The sequence below is a fragment of the Bemisia tabaci genome, chromosome 1 (assembly GCF_918797505.1).
Source record: "Bemisia tabaci chromosome 1, PGI_BMITA_v3".
In the NCBI taxonomy this organism is placed as follows: domain Eukaryota; kingdom Metazoa; phylum Arthropoda; class Insecta; order Hemiptera; family Aleyrodidae; genus Bemisia; species Bemisia tabaci.
In genome coordinates this window covers 970399-989002 of record NC_092793.1, presented here as the reverse complement: position 1 = coordinate 989002, position 18604 = coordinate 970399, and the positions used below count along the sequence as shown (strand labels likewise).

At 38.8% G+C, this 18604-nt stretch overlaps 1 protein-coding gene across 7 annotated transcripts in view; it reads left to right on the top strand.

Annotated features, from left to right (window-relative positions):
* The window catches only part of LOC109039960 (MAM and LDL-receptor class A domain-containing protein 1), a 228999-nt gene that overhangs the window by 156093 nt on the left and 54302 nt on the right, over positions 1-18604 (top strand). For all 7 annotated transcript variants that reach the window (XM_072298987.1, XM_072298887.1, XM_072298933.1 and 4 more), the window contains 5 exons: positions 1272-1380; positions 12460-12640; positions 14438-14525; positions 15787-15945; positions 17166-17362. In XM_072298987.1, the coding sequence (XP_072155088.1) occupies positions 1272-1380; positions 12460-12640; positions 14438-14525; positions 15787-15945; positions 17166-17362 (734 nt within the window). The remainder of the gene's footprint in view (positions 1-1271; positions 1381-12459; positions 12641-14437; positions 14526-15786; positions 15946-17165; positions 17363-18604) is intronic.

The following is an 18604-nucleotide window of genomic DNA, read 5'->3' as shown; positions in this document are numbered from 1 at the left end:
TCATGCCGCGCACCCCTCGCCTTAAACTTTCAAAGCTCGCCATTTTTAAACGGCTCGGCCGATTTAGCTCAAATTCAATACCAAACCAGTCCTAGGGGAGAACTACCACCCGTAAAAATTTCAGCTCAAAATATTCATTTTCGCTTGAGTTATCGAGTGGACAAGATTTGACCTCCCCCCACTTTCGAGCCCCACCCCTCAAAATCTATTGCCTCAAATTTCAATTTTTTTTCGCCGAATAGTAGTCCTAATGAGTCTCTACAAAATGCAAAAAAATTGGTCAAAATATCTTTCAACGTAAGAAAGATATAACCACTCAAAAATCGAAAAATCTTCAAAAGGCGGAAATACATACATACATACATACATACATACATACATACATACATACATACATACATACATACATATATATATATATACATACATATATATATACACATGAATTTGAATAGCATATATTTTCGTGATCTACGACCCGTGATCGGTGCTCTTCACAATGTCTCAGGTCTGGGTCCGACATCATGGGAGAATGCAATAGTGTATTTCCTTCGGAAAATACACTAAAAATAAATGCAGAATTCGGAAACCTACTCCATAACCGTCGGGTAACATAAGCTATTGCATAAACGACAAATTAAAAGGGTAAACTATATTGCATAACCCGCAAATTGAAAGGGCAACAATGCCCCACCCACAATTCATATTCCAATGCACAATTTTCAACAACAACACTGTCAGTTCAATTTCACATTTTTTTGTCATAAAATTTTGAAAAATTAATTTTTAAATTTTACTATTGGTACGCACACTTTTACAACACTGCTCACCCTGCCAGCCCTCATAGTTCACATTTTAATGCACAATTTCACCACACTGTCCACTCCGCTAAACTTAATTTCTTTTTAAGTAAATGCCACTTTGCCAAGTTGCAACAGTAATATTCTCAAATAGATTGAAGGGGCAAGACGCAATACCTCTAAATTTTTAAAATTAAATTTTTTTTAGCCTTGCCAGATGGTACGATGCCCACCCCCATTAATCCATAGTTTAATTCGTATTTATCTGCACAATTTGCCTAAAAACTTTTGGGCTTAAAGTGCCATTTTCATCCTAGCAGGTCGAAGATCGATTTATCGATTGCGCGCAGGCCCTTATTTCCATATCACTACTCATATACTGGAGTTTTGTCCTTTGTAAGTTCTACTGTGCTTATAAAAAATAAATAATATTAAAATTTTTACTGACGCATTTTCGTTGTGTTACTGCAGGCTACTTGGTAACGCTAGGTCGGACAGCAGTGCAGAGGCCTGGCGCTAGAGCCTGGTACACATCAAGGATCTTTAAAGCCACCACTGCCCCGCGTTGCCTTTCGTTTTGGTAAGAATGATACAAATTTAATGAAAAAATTTACTTTTACAATACAATTCAACTTGCTGGGTTGGTGTATTTTATTTCTCATCGTCCATATCCCAACGCTGCGCTGTTCCGATCAATTCTGATTGCTTTTTCGAACTTTCCTTTTGCATGAAGTTGCGTTTCTTCATGCTATGTCTGGGAAAATGACGAAGGAAAAATGCTATGCGAGGCAGGAAGAAAAAGGCAGAGAACGAATACGTCATTCATGGAGGAAATCGAAGCCTGTATTGAATAGACATAACAGGATGCTTTGACCTGGCTGCGGCCTCAGACGGCTCGCGCCTTACAGGATAAGCCGCCCGCTTGACCGGCATGCGGCATGCATATAGCAGTCTTCCTCCCTTAAAAAACTGAAGACATAACTGAGTTGATGCTAGAAACTAACAACAGCAATAGAAAACAGGAAAAAACAAAAAATTACAAGGAATACTGCACAAAAGATTAAGGCAGTATTAGATTTAAGTTTTAAAGTCTTTCAACCAGCTTGGAGCTTCCTTAACTCTATCTGCTGGGCGTTGAACCGTTGGTTGGTTGAGATGACGCACTTGGTAGAGGAGACCTATTTGCAGGACGACCCCTGCCGACTGTTTTGCGATTAATTAGGGGATGCTCATCATGCGTTAAGTCCACGACTGGTCCCCTAGCAGACACTGAGCTTGAAGAAGTTGTGCTAGGTACACCGCTGGTTTCACGTGCACCGTGGGTCACGCGCTTTCATAAATTTAGATTTTACTTCTGATTGAAGCGGCAGAGAGCATTGAATATTAGGAATATCCCTAGTGGCAGAACTAAATTCACAGTATATAAACGAAGTATAATAAAAAGCATGTATATAAAAAATGTATAATCAAAGTATAACGGTTATGTAAAATATACAGGGTTATTCAAAAGTTACGCACCACTGGCCATAACTTTAGTTCTAATATTATGATATCGATTTGCGGTTTGTGACGTCCTTCCTCATATCGAGGGGGAAACTTTTTGACGTACTTTCCAGTTCTTCACTCAAAAACTCAACAATCAACTCAAAAATTTCAAATGGCAACCCCCATCATGTGATACATCGTTAGAAAGAGCACGAAAAAAGAAAATTTTTGGCGCAAACCGGAAGTCAATCTGACCCCCCTGTCAAAAGTTAGGGGGGTCCAAAGGTTATTTAGGGGGTCCGTACCTTCATTTTTTAGATTAGCCGGGGCATCATCTCTGGCGAATTTCCCGGTTTTTACCAGCTCTGCAACGAAAAAAGAGGGGGGCAGCGGGGGTTTTATGGATGTTTCCGTCCTTAAAGTGGGCGGCAGTTGCTGTGTTGCAGTTCTCCGACTGGGCGCAACGTTTCAAGGGTCCGCGTCAAGTTCTACAGTGGTTTCGGGCATCATTTCTGGCGATTTTCCCGGTTTTTACCCGCTCCGCAACGAAAAATGAGGGGGGCAGCGGGGGTGTTTTGGATGTTTCCGTACTTTAAGGGGGTGGCAGTCCTTGTATTTCAATGCTCCGACTGATCGCAACGTTTCAAGGGTCCTCCTCAAGTTGGACATTAGTTTCGGGCATTATTTGTAGTGAATTTCCCGGTTTTTACCCGCTCTGCAACCAAAAATGAGGGGGGGGGGGCAGGGGACTAAGAGTTTTGAAAACTCACTTTAAAGTCGCAGGCTGCGTTTGCGTTAACATTGGCAAGAAGTTCCACTCGGATTTGATGCTAAGTTTGAAGCTCTTCTGTGACTTTTCGCATTTTAATGCAATGTTTCATTGTAACAGGCCCATCCCCCCCTACGGGGGGGGGGGGCTGTGGTGGCCCGGGGGCAATATGAAGACTTCGGTATCAGACTTGGAGTATTCGAGGACTCTTTGAAAAGAGAAACGGTATGTCCAAGAGCCGCCGAAGCTACTCTAAAAAATGAAGGTACGGACCCCCTAAATAACCTTTGGACCCCCCTAACTTTTGACAGGGGGGTCAGATCGACTTCCGGTTTGCGCCAAAAATTTTCTTTTTTCATGCTCTTTCTAACGATGTATCACATGATGGGGGTTGCAATTTGAAATTTTTGAGTTGCTCCCCGCCCCCTCTCCCCCTGGGGGGGGGGGGGGGGTTGAAGAACTGAAAAGTACCTCAAAAAGTTTCCCCCTCGATATGAGGAAGGACGCCACAAACCGCAAATTGATATCATAATATTAGAACTAAAGTTATGGCCAGTGGTGCGTAACTTTTGAAAAGCTAAAGCATCCCAAAGGAGGAGCGCTTTTTCACATCGGCTTCATTTTTTGACAGCACACTTAATCCTGTGCATGTGATGTCGCATACTCCAACGATTGAAGGCGTCCCGCTTGACAACTTTAAAGTCAGCAAATTATTGCTCTTACTTGGCCAAATAAAGGAAAAAAATTTGATACCATTATTGATTTCCTTAAACTAGAGGGTATTTGAAAGATAACGGTTTCTGGAATTTTCATTATTCGCGTGTCCTCAAATTTGCCGCCATGTTGAATTTTCCGAAATTTTATTTTGAAACAATGCCATTCAAACTTGTGACAACGTCAGTTGTTTTTCCTTGCCTTAAAGGGCAGTTTTCAAACTTTTCATTCCAGGTTTGTTTGTGTTTTTTCGGTAATTTGGAGCTCAACGGTGATTTTTTGAAAAGTGGTCAATTTAAAATTTTGACCGGCTGTAACTTTTGAACGAGTGAACCAATTTTAATTTTATTTGCGTCATTTTTCTTGTCTTTTTAAGTTCTTTTTAACCATGTCTAAAAAAATGGGGGTTGCTATTTGAATTTTGAAAGTTGCCCCCCGCTTTTTCTTGGTGGCCCCCCAGGGGGGTCCACCAAGAAAAACCACCCATCGAAAAATTTCCCCCTCTGGATGATGAAGAATGCCACAAACCGCGACCTTCTATCTTTTTTTGTTCAAAAATTATACCCACTTTTCAGTTACTTTACGGACACCCGGTATAGAGCGTATTTATATAAAAAATGTAGGTATAACTGAAATATAACGGTTATATAAAACATTTTTACAAATAACTTTTATATGAACTAATTATAAAGGTTATTCGCGCAATTTATAAAATTATTTGATTAATAACGGTTATACGACGGCGATCTCCTTTGAACACCCCGTTACTTAACCGTTATATGAGTGGTATACTTTCGTTAAAATATTTTTTGTATAAATGTGCTACTAAGGTTTCCCTACTTTTTGTTCACAAATGTCAGGGAATTGATTTTTCATATCTTGAATGGTGATGCGATTAACGGAGGATTATATGTTCATTAGAATTAGAAAGCGTTGAGATTATTGACAGTATCAAGTTCGTGGAGATTTATTTTGAAGCGTCGAATTCATGACATTCCCAAAATAGGTGATAAAAGAGAGGACACAACATAGAAAGGAACATGAGCTGTGATGTTGTTGAAGTTAACCGACGCTTTGGCATAGCCAATCGGTTTAATGATTCCGTGATCATCCGATTTAAAATTTTGTCGTGCAGGGAATAGTTTCACACTTGATTCCAGTTTTTTGAAATCATTTTCTGGAAGAAGGGTGCAACCACATCCTGAATCTACTTCGGAGCTAGTTTTCGTGCCGTTTATCAGAACTGCGTATCAAAATATTTCCCTAAATTTTTAGGTATGCTCATTGCTAAATGGATCCAATAAGTCAACCGGAATGAGCACGTTGCAATCATACGTTGGTTCGAAGTTAATAATATCATTGAGATTAATGTTTTCGTTTTCAATAGATTTGACACTCTGAGAAAGCAAACTTTTGATACAAACTTTACTCCCATGACCTTTGGTATTACAGGAGTTACATTTGAGGTTTACAGGATTAGTTTTACATTCAGATGCTCGGTGATTATTCAGTCCGCACCTGAAGCATAGGTCCGCGATGCCAAGCTTTCCATAATCAATTTTCCGCTTGGGTTTGCGATATGAACCCTGAGCGGACCTATGTTGTTGGTGCCGTTGGTTACTCTTGTTCCTTTGATGAGGTGTATTGTTTCTGTCGTCGTTCAGGCTGTAACGTGCCCGTTGAGAAAAGGGTCTGGAATGATGAGCGTTATAAACTTTATTCACATGACTGGATGAGCCGTTACTAATACCATTCTTGATTTCTCGGTTATTTAGTTCTGAATTTTCCAAAGACAAAGTCAGAGTTACAGCTTTACCAAAGTGTAATTCCTTTTCGCATAACAACTTTTCTCTGATCGTCGAACTTTTAATTCCTCTTATAAACTGAGCTCTAAGAACTGGGGTTGCAATACTACCACCGCATGAACATTTGAAATCAGAATTTTCGAGATAACCACGCGCAGTGCTGTTACATGATCACTTATGGATTCAGAATCTCTTTGAGTTCTAGATAAGAATCTATGTTGCTCCAAGAGCTTATTTGGAGGTGGAGACAAATGTTTCTTCAATTGAGCAATAGTATCATCATAAGTTACTTCTGCTGGGATAGTTTTTGGTGCGATGAGAGATTAAAGGGTTTGATACGTGTCTGAACCTATGCAATTGAGGAGAGTTTGCTTGAGGACCCTGCTAAAAATGAGTGTAAGTCTAGCATTACACTCGTGAGTGTATAGCTAGCATAATGTAATTTGCGCACAGAATTGCATTATGCTAGCATTACACTAGTTATACACTCCCGAGTATATAGCTACCATTATACTAGCTATGCACTCACGAGTATACATATAGTTAGCATTATACTCGCTAATCACTCACGAGTGTAATGCTAGCATTACACTGGCATTATACTGTTTCTACACTCAGGAGTATTATCTTGACACATCATTAATTATGTGCGCAATAGAATTATGCTGGCTAGCACATCCCTAAATAACAATGCGCTGCCTTCCTTAAAAGGACGGCCCCGCGGGGGTGGCGCTGGGCCGAGGCGAGAAGGCGGGGACGCCTTGCGCCCTCACTCCACGGTGAGGCTTTCGCTGTGTCCATTCTGGTTAACGGTACCATTGCAACCATCGGGGAGTCATATTTCTCAAGTATGCCCAAGTATATTGATATGAGGCTGTTAAAAAGAGAGCGCAACTTTTAACCGCTTCTACCTTATCAAATATAAATATTAAAAGAAAAGTGACATCTCTAGAAGTAAATCATAAACACCTTAACAAGTGAGAAGAATAACGAGACAAAAACCATTCATCCGAGGCAAGCTTAGGCCCAGAGAAAACGGGAATCACACATTGAAGAGAACGGCGCCATCTGGTGGCCGTGACTGGTGAACACTCATCACGCAGTTATACACTCATTAGTGTAATGCTAGCATTACACTGGCACTGAACCAGTTATATACTCAGCAGTACAAAGCTGAAAAAATTCTTGTTTCCGTATCGATGTCATTTGATTTGAATCGTATGCTCATGAAATAATGCAATGATCGTTCGTGCATTACAGAGTGCTATTATAATTTAGATAAGGATTAAAGTTTAGTCTTATATTGAGAGAAATTTCGTGTTTTATGGCCATGTGTATATGCACGCTGATGTTTTCTAAATACATGGAATTTTAAATTGTAAATTTCTTTGTTCACAATGCCTTTTTTCCAATGAGAAAATAAAACAATAAAACACTTCTTTACTTCATATTTCTGCTAACAATTATATTTAAAGGAAAATGGTAAAGTGTATGTCTTACTGACGGTTTTTTTAATTTGAGGATTACCTACATTCTTGCGAAGAAGTCATTTTTCTTAACATCCTTGTAAAATGAGCCTTTGCTTTTTTAGTGTTATTTTAGGCCCAATTTTTTAATGCCTCAGCATTCTCTTTAGCAGTAACAGAAAAATAAAAAAAAAATAATTTTAGTGAAAGCACTCATTTTCCTTGAAATATCAGAATGAACTTAAATTTACAGGATTTGAAAAATACCTTCATTATTGACTTCCTCAAGAAATCTAATCACTGTCATTGACTTTCTCAATAATTCTGGGAAATTATTATTAATTTTCCATTTTCCTGTACCTATACATATATTTCATTTCCTTTCGTAGTTTGGAAAATCGCTTTTGGCAACCGATAAGATATAGTCATCCCCTAGTTATTAATATGAACTTATAATTTAATGTCAATACATAACTCGTTGTACAACACTACCCCATACATAACCCCTAAGTAGTATAACACTCTGACATAGAATAATAAGTAGCTTCGCTAGCTTCGTCAGCGATAGTTATTATTCTATGACTCTGGATTGTAATACCTACCTGATCAACTGGAGGCAAATATCTAGAACAGCGGCTTCCGTTCTTTTCGTTAAATTCTAGTAGAAATCACGACAAAACTATCGCCAGACACTAAAAAATGAGTGTGGTGAGTGCGAAACACTGTTTTTGTCAAAAAATGTGGATCAATCAACAATTATTCACAGAAAGTGCCGCAATTCTGTAGCACTCGTTCGCGGCACTTCACGGAGTGGACTCCGCCATTTTGGTCACTGTTCTGCACTTACCTTTAAAAATCTAACCCAACCTAATACTACATAAGGTAAGGTAACCTAACCTAACCTAACCTAATCTAACTAATTGTATGAGAATTCTTCGAAATTCCACCTGTTCGGCGAGTGGAACTTTCCATTTCTGCACTTACCCTCAGAATTCTAACCTAACATAACCTAGGTTAGGGTGTTTCTTATTTTTTAAATTTTCGAATTCGAAGGAGGTCCTGGTCCTAAAAGTTGATGTACGTGGATACATTAGAAGCCTCGTACAAGGAAAAAAATTTAAAACAATTTTTACCCGGTGCTCAAACGACTTAAATGACACAGGTTGAAATTTGAGATTTTTCGATAAAATAACTCTGTTTTCCCATTGAAAACGCCGAGTTACGGCCCTAACGTGCGAAAATTTCGTCCGTTCCGTCGTATCTGCAACACAAAAGCCGCAAAACACCCGAGACAGGCGCGCGCAACGAGAGACACTGGGAGCAAAATGGGCGCGCAGCGCCGCGCCGTAACGCAACGCGCGCGCGTCCTCTGCACTGCCTATAAACGACATGCCGCACGCACGCACTAAGCTTACGCGGGCCCGAAAGTTCCCGTCCGCTGCAATGTATCATTACGAATTTACCTAGACACACTTTAACATTAAAAAACAGTTGAAATGTATAAATACATCAAAACGACAAATTTTCTTTGTAAAATATTGGCTATATGTAGGAAAATCAATTTCAACAAATAAAACAGTCGAAAGTTAACAAACTAAATCAAATAATCCACAGTTTACTTATAGGCTTGGAGTCTTAAAATGGTTGACAGACTATTTTCATTATTTTTGTATGGTTTTATTGACTTTATCTTTGACTTGTAAGAGATCATGAAAATAATTGTCTTCAAATGTGACCCTAGACATTAGTTAAATTGTACGTTCTGACGGACAGGTGGATTCGGCAACTCTGCATTGTGTCTCATGTTGTTAACAAAGACTCTCTTTGTGTTCGATGTAAGTCCATCATCAAATAATGCCAAGGGAACCAAATTTTTACTACAGAAGTACAGAGGTACCATGCGTGACTGGATAAATTACGGAGCACAACACTAGCTGTTGTAAGTACTCTCGTTAAAGCTGCGAAACTTCAAGAGGTCTGCGATGACCTCTGGGTCATTTTTCCGGGCCTCAATGTGACATACGTCCTCCTCAATGTGTACCTACGCTGAAGAATGTCCGGTAAATCCAGGCTTCTCCCCAACCAACATTCTAGCCTTTTTTTCAATATTATGGATTTGCCATTTTCATTTCTAGACTCTTGCCCAGCCCCATGGCTATTTACTTCCGAGTATCTTGAGGTAAAAAATATATTTAAATCATAAAAGTTGATATAGTGACCATGCTGAGCGCAAAATTAAAGTGATGTCCACGCACAACAGGAGGATAGGTAACATCGGCAGGTAATGGAGATCTTGCATGTGTTAGGAGTTTGTGATTTAAGTTCTGACAAAAAAAGCCTTAGGATATTAAATATATAGATTATTACGCACAATTCCGCGAGAAACACGATGGTACGTTTTATCAGTTTCCTCCGAGACAAATTCCAAAACTGAAAAAAGCTCTGAAAGTTGATGCTGTAATGGAGGGGATATCCCATGCTATCCTGAAAGTCCACCTCTGTATCAAGTCAAACTCTCCATGCAAAGAGCGAATAATATAAATTGACAGGGTAGCCACTTCGTTGGGGTTTCCAAAACTAAAAACACGTGTTTTCAGTTTTGACCGCAATCCTGCTGATTCATTTCGACAGTAAGAGTCGGCAATCACACGACTCCGTTTGCGACGTCGCAGCCTTCCTGTCATATCTAGGTACTTTATTTTTTAAACGGAAAACTACTCACTGGCAATTCTTTAAAACTGCCGTGATTTTTTTCCATGTGAGAAGAAAACTCTGCATAAACTTTAAGGAATGGTGTCAGTTTGTTCTCCTTTAAAAAATAACATAGAAATGGAGATATTCAGACACCGGAATTGAGATATGTGATTGCGAACTTACGCCGTCAATTTGCTCCATATCTTAGCGTAGAAAATTTGGCTTATTACGAAGGTGGACTCTCAGGAAAGCGGGGATATCTTTTTCAATACGGCCTTAACTTTGAGAGTTTTTCTTTAGTTTTAGGGTTTGTTTCAGAGAAAACCAGTGAAACCATCCTATTTCACGCGAAGTTTTACAAAGGAATCAGTGCATGTATTGCCAACTCCCGATATAAACAAGAGCTGCATTTTCATGATCTCTTACAAGTCAAAGCCAAAGTCAATAAAACCATACAAAAATAATGAAAATAGTCTGTCAACCATTTTAAGACTCCAAGCCTTTAAGTAAACTGTGGATTATTTGATTTAGGTAGTTTGTTAACTTTCGACTGTTTTATTTGTTGAAATTGATTTTCCTACATATAGCCAATATTTTACAAAGAAAATTTGTCGTTTTGATGTATTTATACATTTCAACTGTTTTTTAATGTTAAAGTGTGTCTAGATAAATTCGTAATGATACATTGCAGCGGACGGGAACTTTCGGGCCCGCGTAAGCTTAGTGCGTGCGTGCGGCATGTCGCTTATAGAGTCCCTATATACCCAGAGTTCAGACAACTCACTTTTGGTTGGGCCGAAAGTGGCCTAAAAAAAATCCAATTCTGATTGGTTCTCGCTCATGGAGGCCGAAACGAGTGCACCAAGATGGCGGTACCTCGAATGTGAACAAGAATAATGAAAATATTACCTAATTGTGGTTTATCAAGAGTAAATTGTTATTTCCATCGGTCTAAAATGAAAATAGATTAAGAAATTATTCACAAACCAATCTAATTTTCGTTTTAATTAATTAATTTGTTGATGTTGTTGTTTTTGTGTGACAGACATCGCAGGATTCCTGATCCTTATCCCTCAATATCGTTTGTTTGGGTGCACTCGTTTCGGCCTCCATGGCCAGCCAAGGCCGGCTGCCAGTCAGCTGATAATCGAGTTGTCTTAACTCAGGGTATAAAGGGACTCTAGTCGCTTATAGGCAGTGCAGAGGACGCGCGCGCGTTGAGCTACGGCGCGGCGCGCCCATTTTGCTCCCATTGTCTCTCGTTGCGCGCGCCTTTCTCGGGTGTTTTGCGGCTTTTGTGTTGCAGATACGACGAAACGGACGAAATTTTCGCACGTTAGGGCCGTAACTTGGCGTTTTCCATGGGAAAACAGTGTTATTTTATCGAAAAATCTCAAATTTCAACCTGTGTCACTTAAGTCGTTTGAGCACCGGGTAAAAATTGTTTTAAATTTTTTTCCTTGTACGTGACTTCTAATGTATCTACACATCAACTTTTAAGATCAGGACCTCCTTCGAATTCGAAAATTGAAAAAATAAAGAAACACCCTAACCTAGGTATTATCAAAAACCCGTGAGTTGAAGTCGCAATTACGATGTTCTGACGTAAGTTTTTTCCAATTTCGCACCCTGGAAGATGAAGTTTTCGTCTTGAAAATCCTTTTAGACCTTACCTGATGAAAATCCAGCGAGTTTCCAGAGAAGCCGTTGCTCTAGACAATAATACATTCCAGAAATCTGTACGCTCGAACTTGTGCTAGGAATAACACGTTACCCTATACTATCCTAGACTATCGATGCTGTCTAATTTTTCTTTATTTTCATTTTTTTCATTTAGGTACCTATACATTTACATTTTTTTTTCAATACATTTTTTTCGTTCCGGATTTTTATCTTTGCGTCTTTCTCTTTTAGTTTCTTATCGATGTTGATTTTATTTTTCCCCTAAAAAATACGATATGAGGTATATTATTCCTTTTAAGAACGAAATGATTCTTGATTTGATACAAAGAAGAAACAATTTGAAGTTAAAAGGATGCGTTTCGCGATCATTGATTAATGAATCATTGCAGTAACACAACGTAAGATGTCTTAAAATAACGTAGCAGGTCGTAATAAACAAATGCCTTTGTCGGGATTCGAAACTACAATGCGGGATCACGCAGAGGTGCACCTGGCGCCTTAGATGACTCGACCACCGTCAACACTGACCTCCTCCAGATGAATCCTCTGTTCATCTATACCTACCTAAATATTATCTTCGAACCTTCGTGTTTAACGGGAAGTTGTATTTTTAATCAGAACCTGATTTACTTTGCTACAATTCTGTCCGTTAATTTTTATGTCATGCTTATCGAGCATACTTACATAATTAATTAAAGAAAATGCTCCAATTCCCCTTGCTAATCTTTTCTCTGACAACATTTTTGTATCAGTTATCTGGGGAGAAAAAGTTGATTTCCAATGACTGATTTGACCGTTTGATTCTTTTTATTCGAACTTTTTAGTTTGAAACATATGCGCTTAATAAATTTAATGTAAACCTTGGACTCTAATTTTTTATTAATGAGTTGATTATGAATAAGTTGTTTCATTTTTTGCACGTAATTTTCTGCCTTTTTTCCTTTTTTTTTTTGGCCAGGAATTGTGCAATGTGTATTTTGTGATGGTTCGACTTTTCCGTGCCCAGTGGTCCAATTAATTGTATTTGTTAAAATATGCCATAGGTTCATTATGAACGAGCCATTTATTGATGCAAACGGTCCAAGCTTGGGAGCGGTGAGCATTTTTACAAAAAACATTGACAAACAGAACAATGTTGTGATGAAGCCAATTTGGCGACTCTACAACCATCAAGGCCCAGACTGGCAGTATGGTCAAGCTTTAATCAAGGATCCTAATGACTCAGTGAGTGTCCGCATATCCATTGTAGCCAAAATATGATTTACGTGGGCTGTTCCCCTAACTCATTCCTCCAAAAGAATAACAGCTGAAATGAGTCTGTATAATCGTGTTTATAGAAAAAATTGTCAGCTTTTTGACGATCTATAGTCTATTGAATTTGGATCAGCGATTGCCAAGATATTGAGGTTCACCCATACGCTAGGGCTTAGTTTTAACTAAGCCCTATACCTATATATATACATACACGGTGTAAGTCGGCAAACACATAACTCGTTTGCGGTGTCTGAAAATCTCCGCCTCTATGTTATTTTTTTAAAGGAGAACAAATTGACATAATTCCTTGGTGTTTTTGCAGATTTTTCTTTGCACAGAGAAGAATAATCACGGCAGTTTTAAAGAATTGCCGTTGAGTAGTTTTCTGTTTAAAAAATAAAATGTGACAGGAAGTCTGCGACGTCGCAAACCGAGTTATGTGATTGCCGACTTGCACCGTCGATATATATAAATATATATGTAAGTCTAATTTCATGGTTATTATAATTGTATGATTAAATGAATTTCATGAGTTTTATAACCGTTCAAATTACTTTTTATTTATTTTAAATTTACATTGCGACGTTTCGGTGGTTTATTCCCACCATCATCAGGCACAGACCTGATACTAAACCGAGCCGGACGCACGGTCTACGTGATTCAATGTCTTTGCTCCGCGCACGCCACGCAAAATTTCTTATCCTTATCCCTCAATATCGTTCGTTTGAGTGCACTCTTTAGTGCCTTCATGGCCAGCCCAGGCCTCTCTGCAACTCTGGCCCCAGGCAACTCTGGGTATAAAGGGACTCTTCTTTAGATAGGGGGATCCTATGCTACGTCAACAGTGCAATTCATAACACGCCAGGAGCAAGAATTAGGTTAGGACGAAGATGGTCGGTCTCTACGGCTTCTTCGGGACTGTTGCTGAATATAAACTTACATCAAATTTAGAATCAACTGTTTGAATATCTGTGTCCAGATGGAAGTTAGCCATTCTCAAGTGAGTCTACGATGATAATTTCAACGCTAAATCATTTATTGTAAAAACTCCCGTGACATCCCATGTATTAGAGGTTATGACGAAAGATAGCAATCGGCCATTTCCACTCCCCGCCCGCCTGACGAGTGACCACTCTATGTGTGTCACGTTTTTTTGTGGGCCACCACCAATCTACAGTTTCTATATCGTTGGTTTGCTCAAAAAACAGATCGACTTCAAAGCGCACATGTAACAACAAGAGACATTGTTTATGACGAACTGCTATCGTAGAAGCCAACATATTTAGAACATTTTCTTTTCGTCAGGGCATGCTAATTTTTCTTTAGTCAGCAAACAAATGTTTTTCTTTCATCACAGGCAGATACAAATAACATGAAAAAATAAATCAACTTAAAAATAAAAAAAATCATTATAAGAAAAACTAATGAGGTGACTAGTCGTTTCGATAACGCCACTTCATGGAGGCCTGAAAATAACTTGCGAAGCACCCCCCCCCCCCCAAGCAGCTAGTATTATATACATAAGTACATATTAGATGCCACATCTATAGACATAAGTATTTTATACTATGTATAAAATATCTTTTAAGTATGTATAAAATATGGTAGATATACACTCAATAAGTATATACACTGGTATTTTGGTTGCTAGGGATATCAGTGGCATTTTTAAATTTTTTTATCTAAAGCCTAAAGCCCATTTTAAAAGTGAAACCACGCTCCCAAAACTGTTTTTTGTCAATTATTGTGTAAATTACCCTTTTTCAGATAATTATTGAAGGAGTTTGGGGATCTGCCAGAATCAACGGGTTCATTGCATTAGATGATATCACGTTTTTTGGGGGCTCTTGTTCAAGTAAGTGCTTCATACACAAAATAATAAATTTACCCTAGGTATCTATTTTCTCGATTGCATGCAGCAGGAACCAAGCGGAATCATGTAGAGTCAAAGGGTTTGTTCAAAATCAACAAAATAGTCCGCAGCGAGATTTTGAACTGACTTCTGGTATGTCTCTCGTTTTGGATAAGTCTTTTCTGCAAAAAATCGATGACCATAGGTGCGAAACTACTTACTTCTATTGCGGTGTTTCAAAATTTCCGCTTCAATGGACCACTAGACAAGGTACGAATTTAAGCATTCTAATACATGTTTCTTCACCAGAATTTCACGTAGAGCACGATTCGCACAATGAAAACTAATGAAACAAACTCCAAACGAAGATATTAACGTTTTTATTTCACATTGGTTACGAGGAATTTGAACTGCCCGCTGACAAGAAACTCAAAGGTCTACGTGAGTCAAATCGCGCACTACAACGGATTAAACAAGTCTCAATCGAGTAATTATTTCATTACCCACCATGCGTTGTTCAAACTAATAGCAATTTGCTACAGCTGAGCCAAAGCGTCAAGATTGAGGTTGCCAGATTTTTATATCGCAGAGACTGTCATGATAACGTTTAGCGCACGATGTGAATCACGCAGAGCATTGAGTTTGCATGAGCGGGTGGTTTGAATTCACGCATCAAAAATCATTAAATATCTTTGGAAGGAGTTGATTTCAGTAATTTTTTCCGTGCGCGTCGTATTTTACGTGAAATTTTGGTCAAGACACATGTATCAGAATGCAGAAATTCGTACCTTGTCTAGTGGTCCATTCCATTTTATTTAAAAGAAAAAAACCAACCCTATGGCTTGTTAACTTATACAGAAAAATCTTCTATCATACAAGAACATTTTAATACTTTAAATCAAAGAAGTTTTAAAGGAATTATGTTGGCTAGTTTTCTAAAGAAAAAATGAAATGTGATGAAAAATTTAGGAGGTCTGAAAACTTATAGTATAGATAGTATGAATTATTAACCAATACAACAAACAACAAAACCAACAAAACCAACAAAACAAGAACAAAACTAACAGTAACAAAATTATTGGAACCCTATAGTCACAAAAGGCTCTGAAAGTTTAGTTAAGGAACCTACTTAGAAGAATGCAGCCTGCCTTGGCCATGTAACGCAATTATGAGAGGAACGGTAAATCATCAAGAATGACTACCATGTCAATAAATATTCCTTATAACTACTAGGATCATTTCAACGGAATTTTAACATTTCCAGCAATACCAAAAGCAGCAACAGTACGAGTGGGTGAGTGTCGTTTTGAGCGAGACATGTGCGATTGGTCGAATGGGACAGATAAAACCATCGCTTCATGGCGACTGGCAACTATTACAAGGCGTCCCGCAAACTTGCCTGATAAAACTTTTGGAGCCCCCGGTGAGTTCGTAATTTTGTTTCACCTTCTTTTTTGCCTCTTGAAGCAATTAATTGACATTACCATGATGAAATCTTGAAATTGATTAAATTAACTGGCCAAGAAGAGAGAAAAGGAAGAAATAGAAAAATATTAGAAAAGAAGGTACACTTATTTGCGAGCATTTTTTCTTTCTTTCTTTCTTTCTTTTTTTTTGAGGGTCAAATGAAGTTAATACAGGGTGATCCAAAAGTCCCTTCCACCCCTACTAAATTTTTACCTAATTAAGGTAAAGATTTGAAACTTTGAGGATGTTTCTAAGTCAAAGGGAGCTACTTTTTAGCTACCCCCTAGAATTTTCAGGGGAGCCCTTTTGAGGAAGCAACGGACCCCAGCTTTTTTTTCTAATGGGAAGGTTCCCTGTGATACTTCGTTCGAAAAAGCATAAAAAAAGAAAACTTTTTTTGCGCAATTTTTAGCGCAAACCTGAAGTCAACATCTCAATCCGTTTCAAAATGGCGACCGGTGAAAGTTCACGATGGCCGAAAAGTGACACCGTTTGTTTGTCAAATGATTTGCGCCAAAATCGGTATCCAACGGTATTTTGGCATGAGGTAAACGAATTTGACGTTCGATTTTAAAAGAAACCGACATCTCCAAAATGGCCGCCGGTTAACGTTCAAATGGCCAAATATTGCCACTTCGGTTTTTTGCCGATGGAATTGTCTGAAACTTGGGTCGACTTAGGGGTATTTTGGCATGATATTAACGTATTTGAAGTTCGATTTCTAAAAAAAAAAATAATTTTCGGCAATTTTGGAAATTTTGGTTTTCTTAAAAATCTAATATTAAATTCGTTTTTTTCGTGTCAAAATACCCCCCGATACCGAGTTTCAGGCAAATCCATTAACAAAAAACCGAGGTGCCAATTTTCGGCCATTTTGAACTTTAAGTGGCCGCCATTTTGAGACGGATTAAGATATTGACTTCGGGTTTGCGCAAAAAGTTTTCCTTTTTATGCTCTTTTGAACGAGGTATCACAGGGAACGATTAGCTCCATCAGGGGGCACTCTTGGAAAAAAAAATCAGAAAAGAAAATGCCCTAGTTCTACTCACAGAACACGCTCCTATAGTATGACCGTTGAACCCTGAGACAACCTGCACATCGGAACAAGATTTCCTAAGAAATGCCCTTCTTGCACCCAATGCCAAGCTATAGTACCTACTTTCTATCTCGTTACAGATGGATACATATACTATGACTTGTTCAATCAGATTCTTGGTAACAATATGGTTCGATTAGTCTCACCAGTGATACCTGCCGCAGAAGACTCGCAATTGTGTTTCTCGTTTTGGTATGCTGCCTTCGGTGCTGGAGAGTCAGCGGTCATGCAAGTTATCAAGCAAGACAACAGCTCCAATGATGCGCCAGGAGAGAAGGTAAATGGAAAAAAGTGACACATTTTCTGTGAAAGCCGCGCATCAAATCTTTTACTTATACACTCACACAGTTGCACATTTTGTCAGACGAATTACGGGTACTATAATATATTAAAAAAATTAAACAAAAAAAAATATTATTTTGCATGCAGGGCCAGATTTAGGCGGTGGCCGCAAGGGCCACGGCCCACAGCGGCAAAAGGGGGCGGCAAATTTTGAAATTTTCTCAAAAGTCGGTATCAAAAAAAAAAAATCGGATTAAAAAAAAAAAATTACTAACGAGAAAAGGCGACAACATCTCTCATTTCCTGAGAGTTGAAGTATAGTAATTTCCAATTTTTTCGTCTTTCGGTGGAACAAGAGACGAAAGCACCTTTCATTAGTGTAGTTGAGAGAAAAACCAAACACGCAATTGAGCCTGGAGCGAAGCGGCGCAGAGAGCAATGATGACTTGAGATGAAAATGCCCTCGGCGCGCCGAGGGCATCAGCCGAGGGCACAGCATGAAACATAAATTAGCGCCTACAAGACTCCATGAATACCTCACGCATTGCGTCAAACGTAGGACGGTCAGCAGCGGTTTTCGTGAAACGCATAGCGCCTACAAGACTGTAGGGATACTTCACGCAATGCGCCAAACACAGTCCGGTCGGCGCGGTGGTGGAAATTAAACTTATTAAACCATGTTTATTCTTCCATAATTTTTTCGTTCATTTCTTAATAATAGAAGGCTTTGTCCACACAGAGATAGGTTTACGGAACTTAACTCTCGCGCAAAGTTCCGTGAACTTTTGCTAGTGTTGATAGGGCTTTCACAAAAAATGTGCCCAACACGAGTAAACGCGTCTTATGAACCCCTCCTCCTCCAGCACGTTCACATGATGGTTTGTATCGATGTTTCAAAAATAATTAGAAGGAGGTGGCAAAATACAGGCGACCCATGGGCGGCAAAATACTGAATGTCTGAAGTGTTCCGCTTCCGGACATTGATGACGTTTGGTAAATATAAACATGTTTGCCAAAATTTGGGCCAATTTCAACCATTTTAAATGGCGCCAAAGGTCAATTTTGTGATGAAATTATTATATTTTGGTTTAGACCTAGATTTCGTACAAACAACTCGATTTTACGCTGAAATCGTGCGTTTACGAGAAAAATGCCACAGAACTCAAGTTGCAGAAGATGTAACTTTACTCTAGGAAGACGTCTTTGTAAATGATAAAAATCAAATTGAACTAGAAAA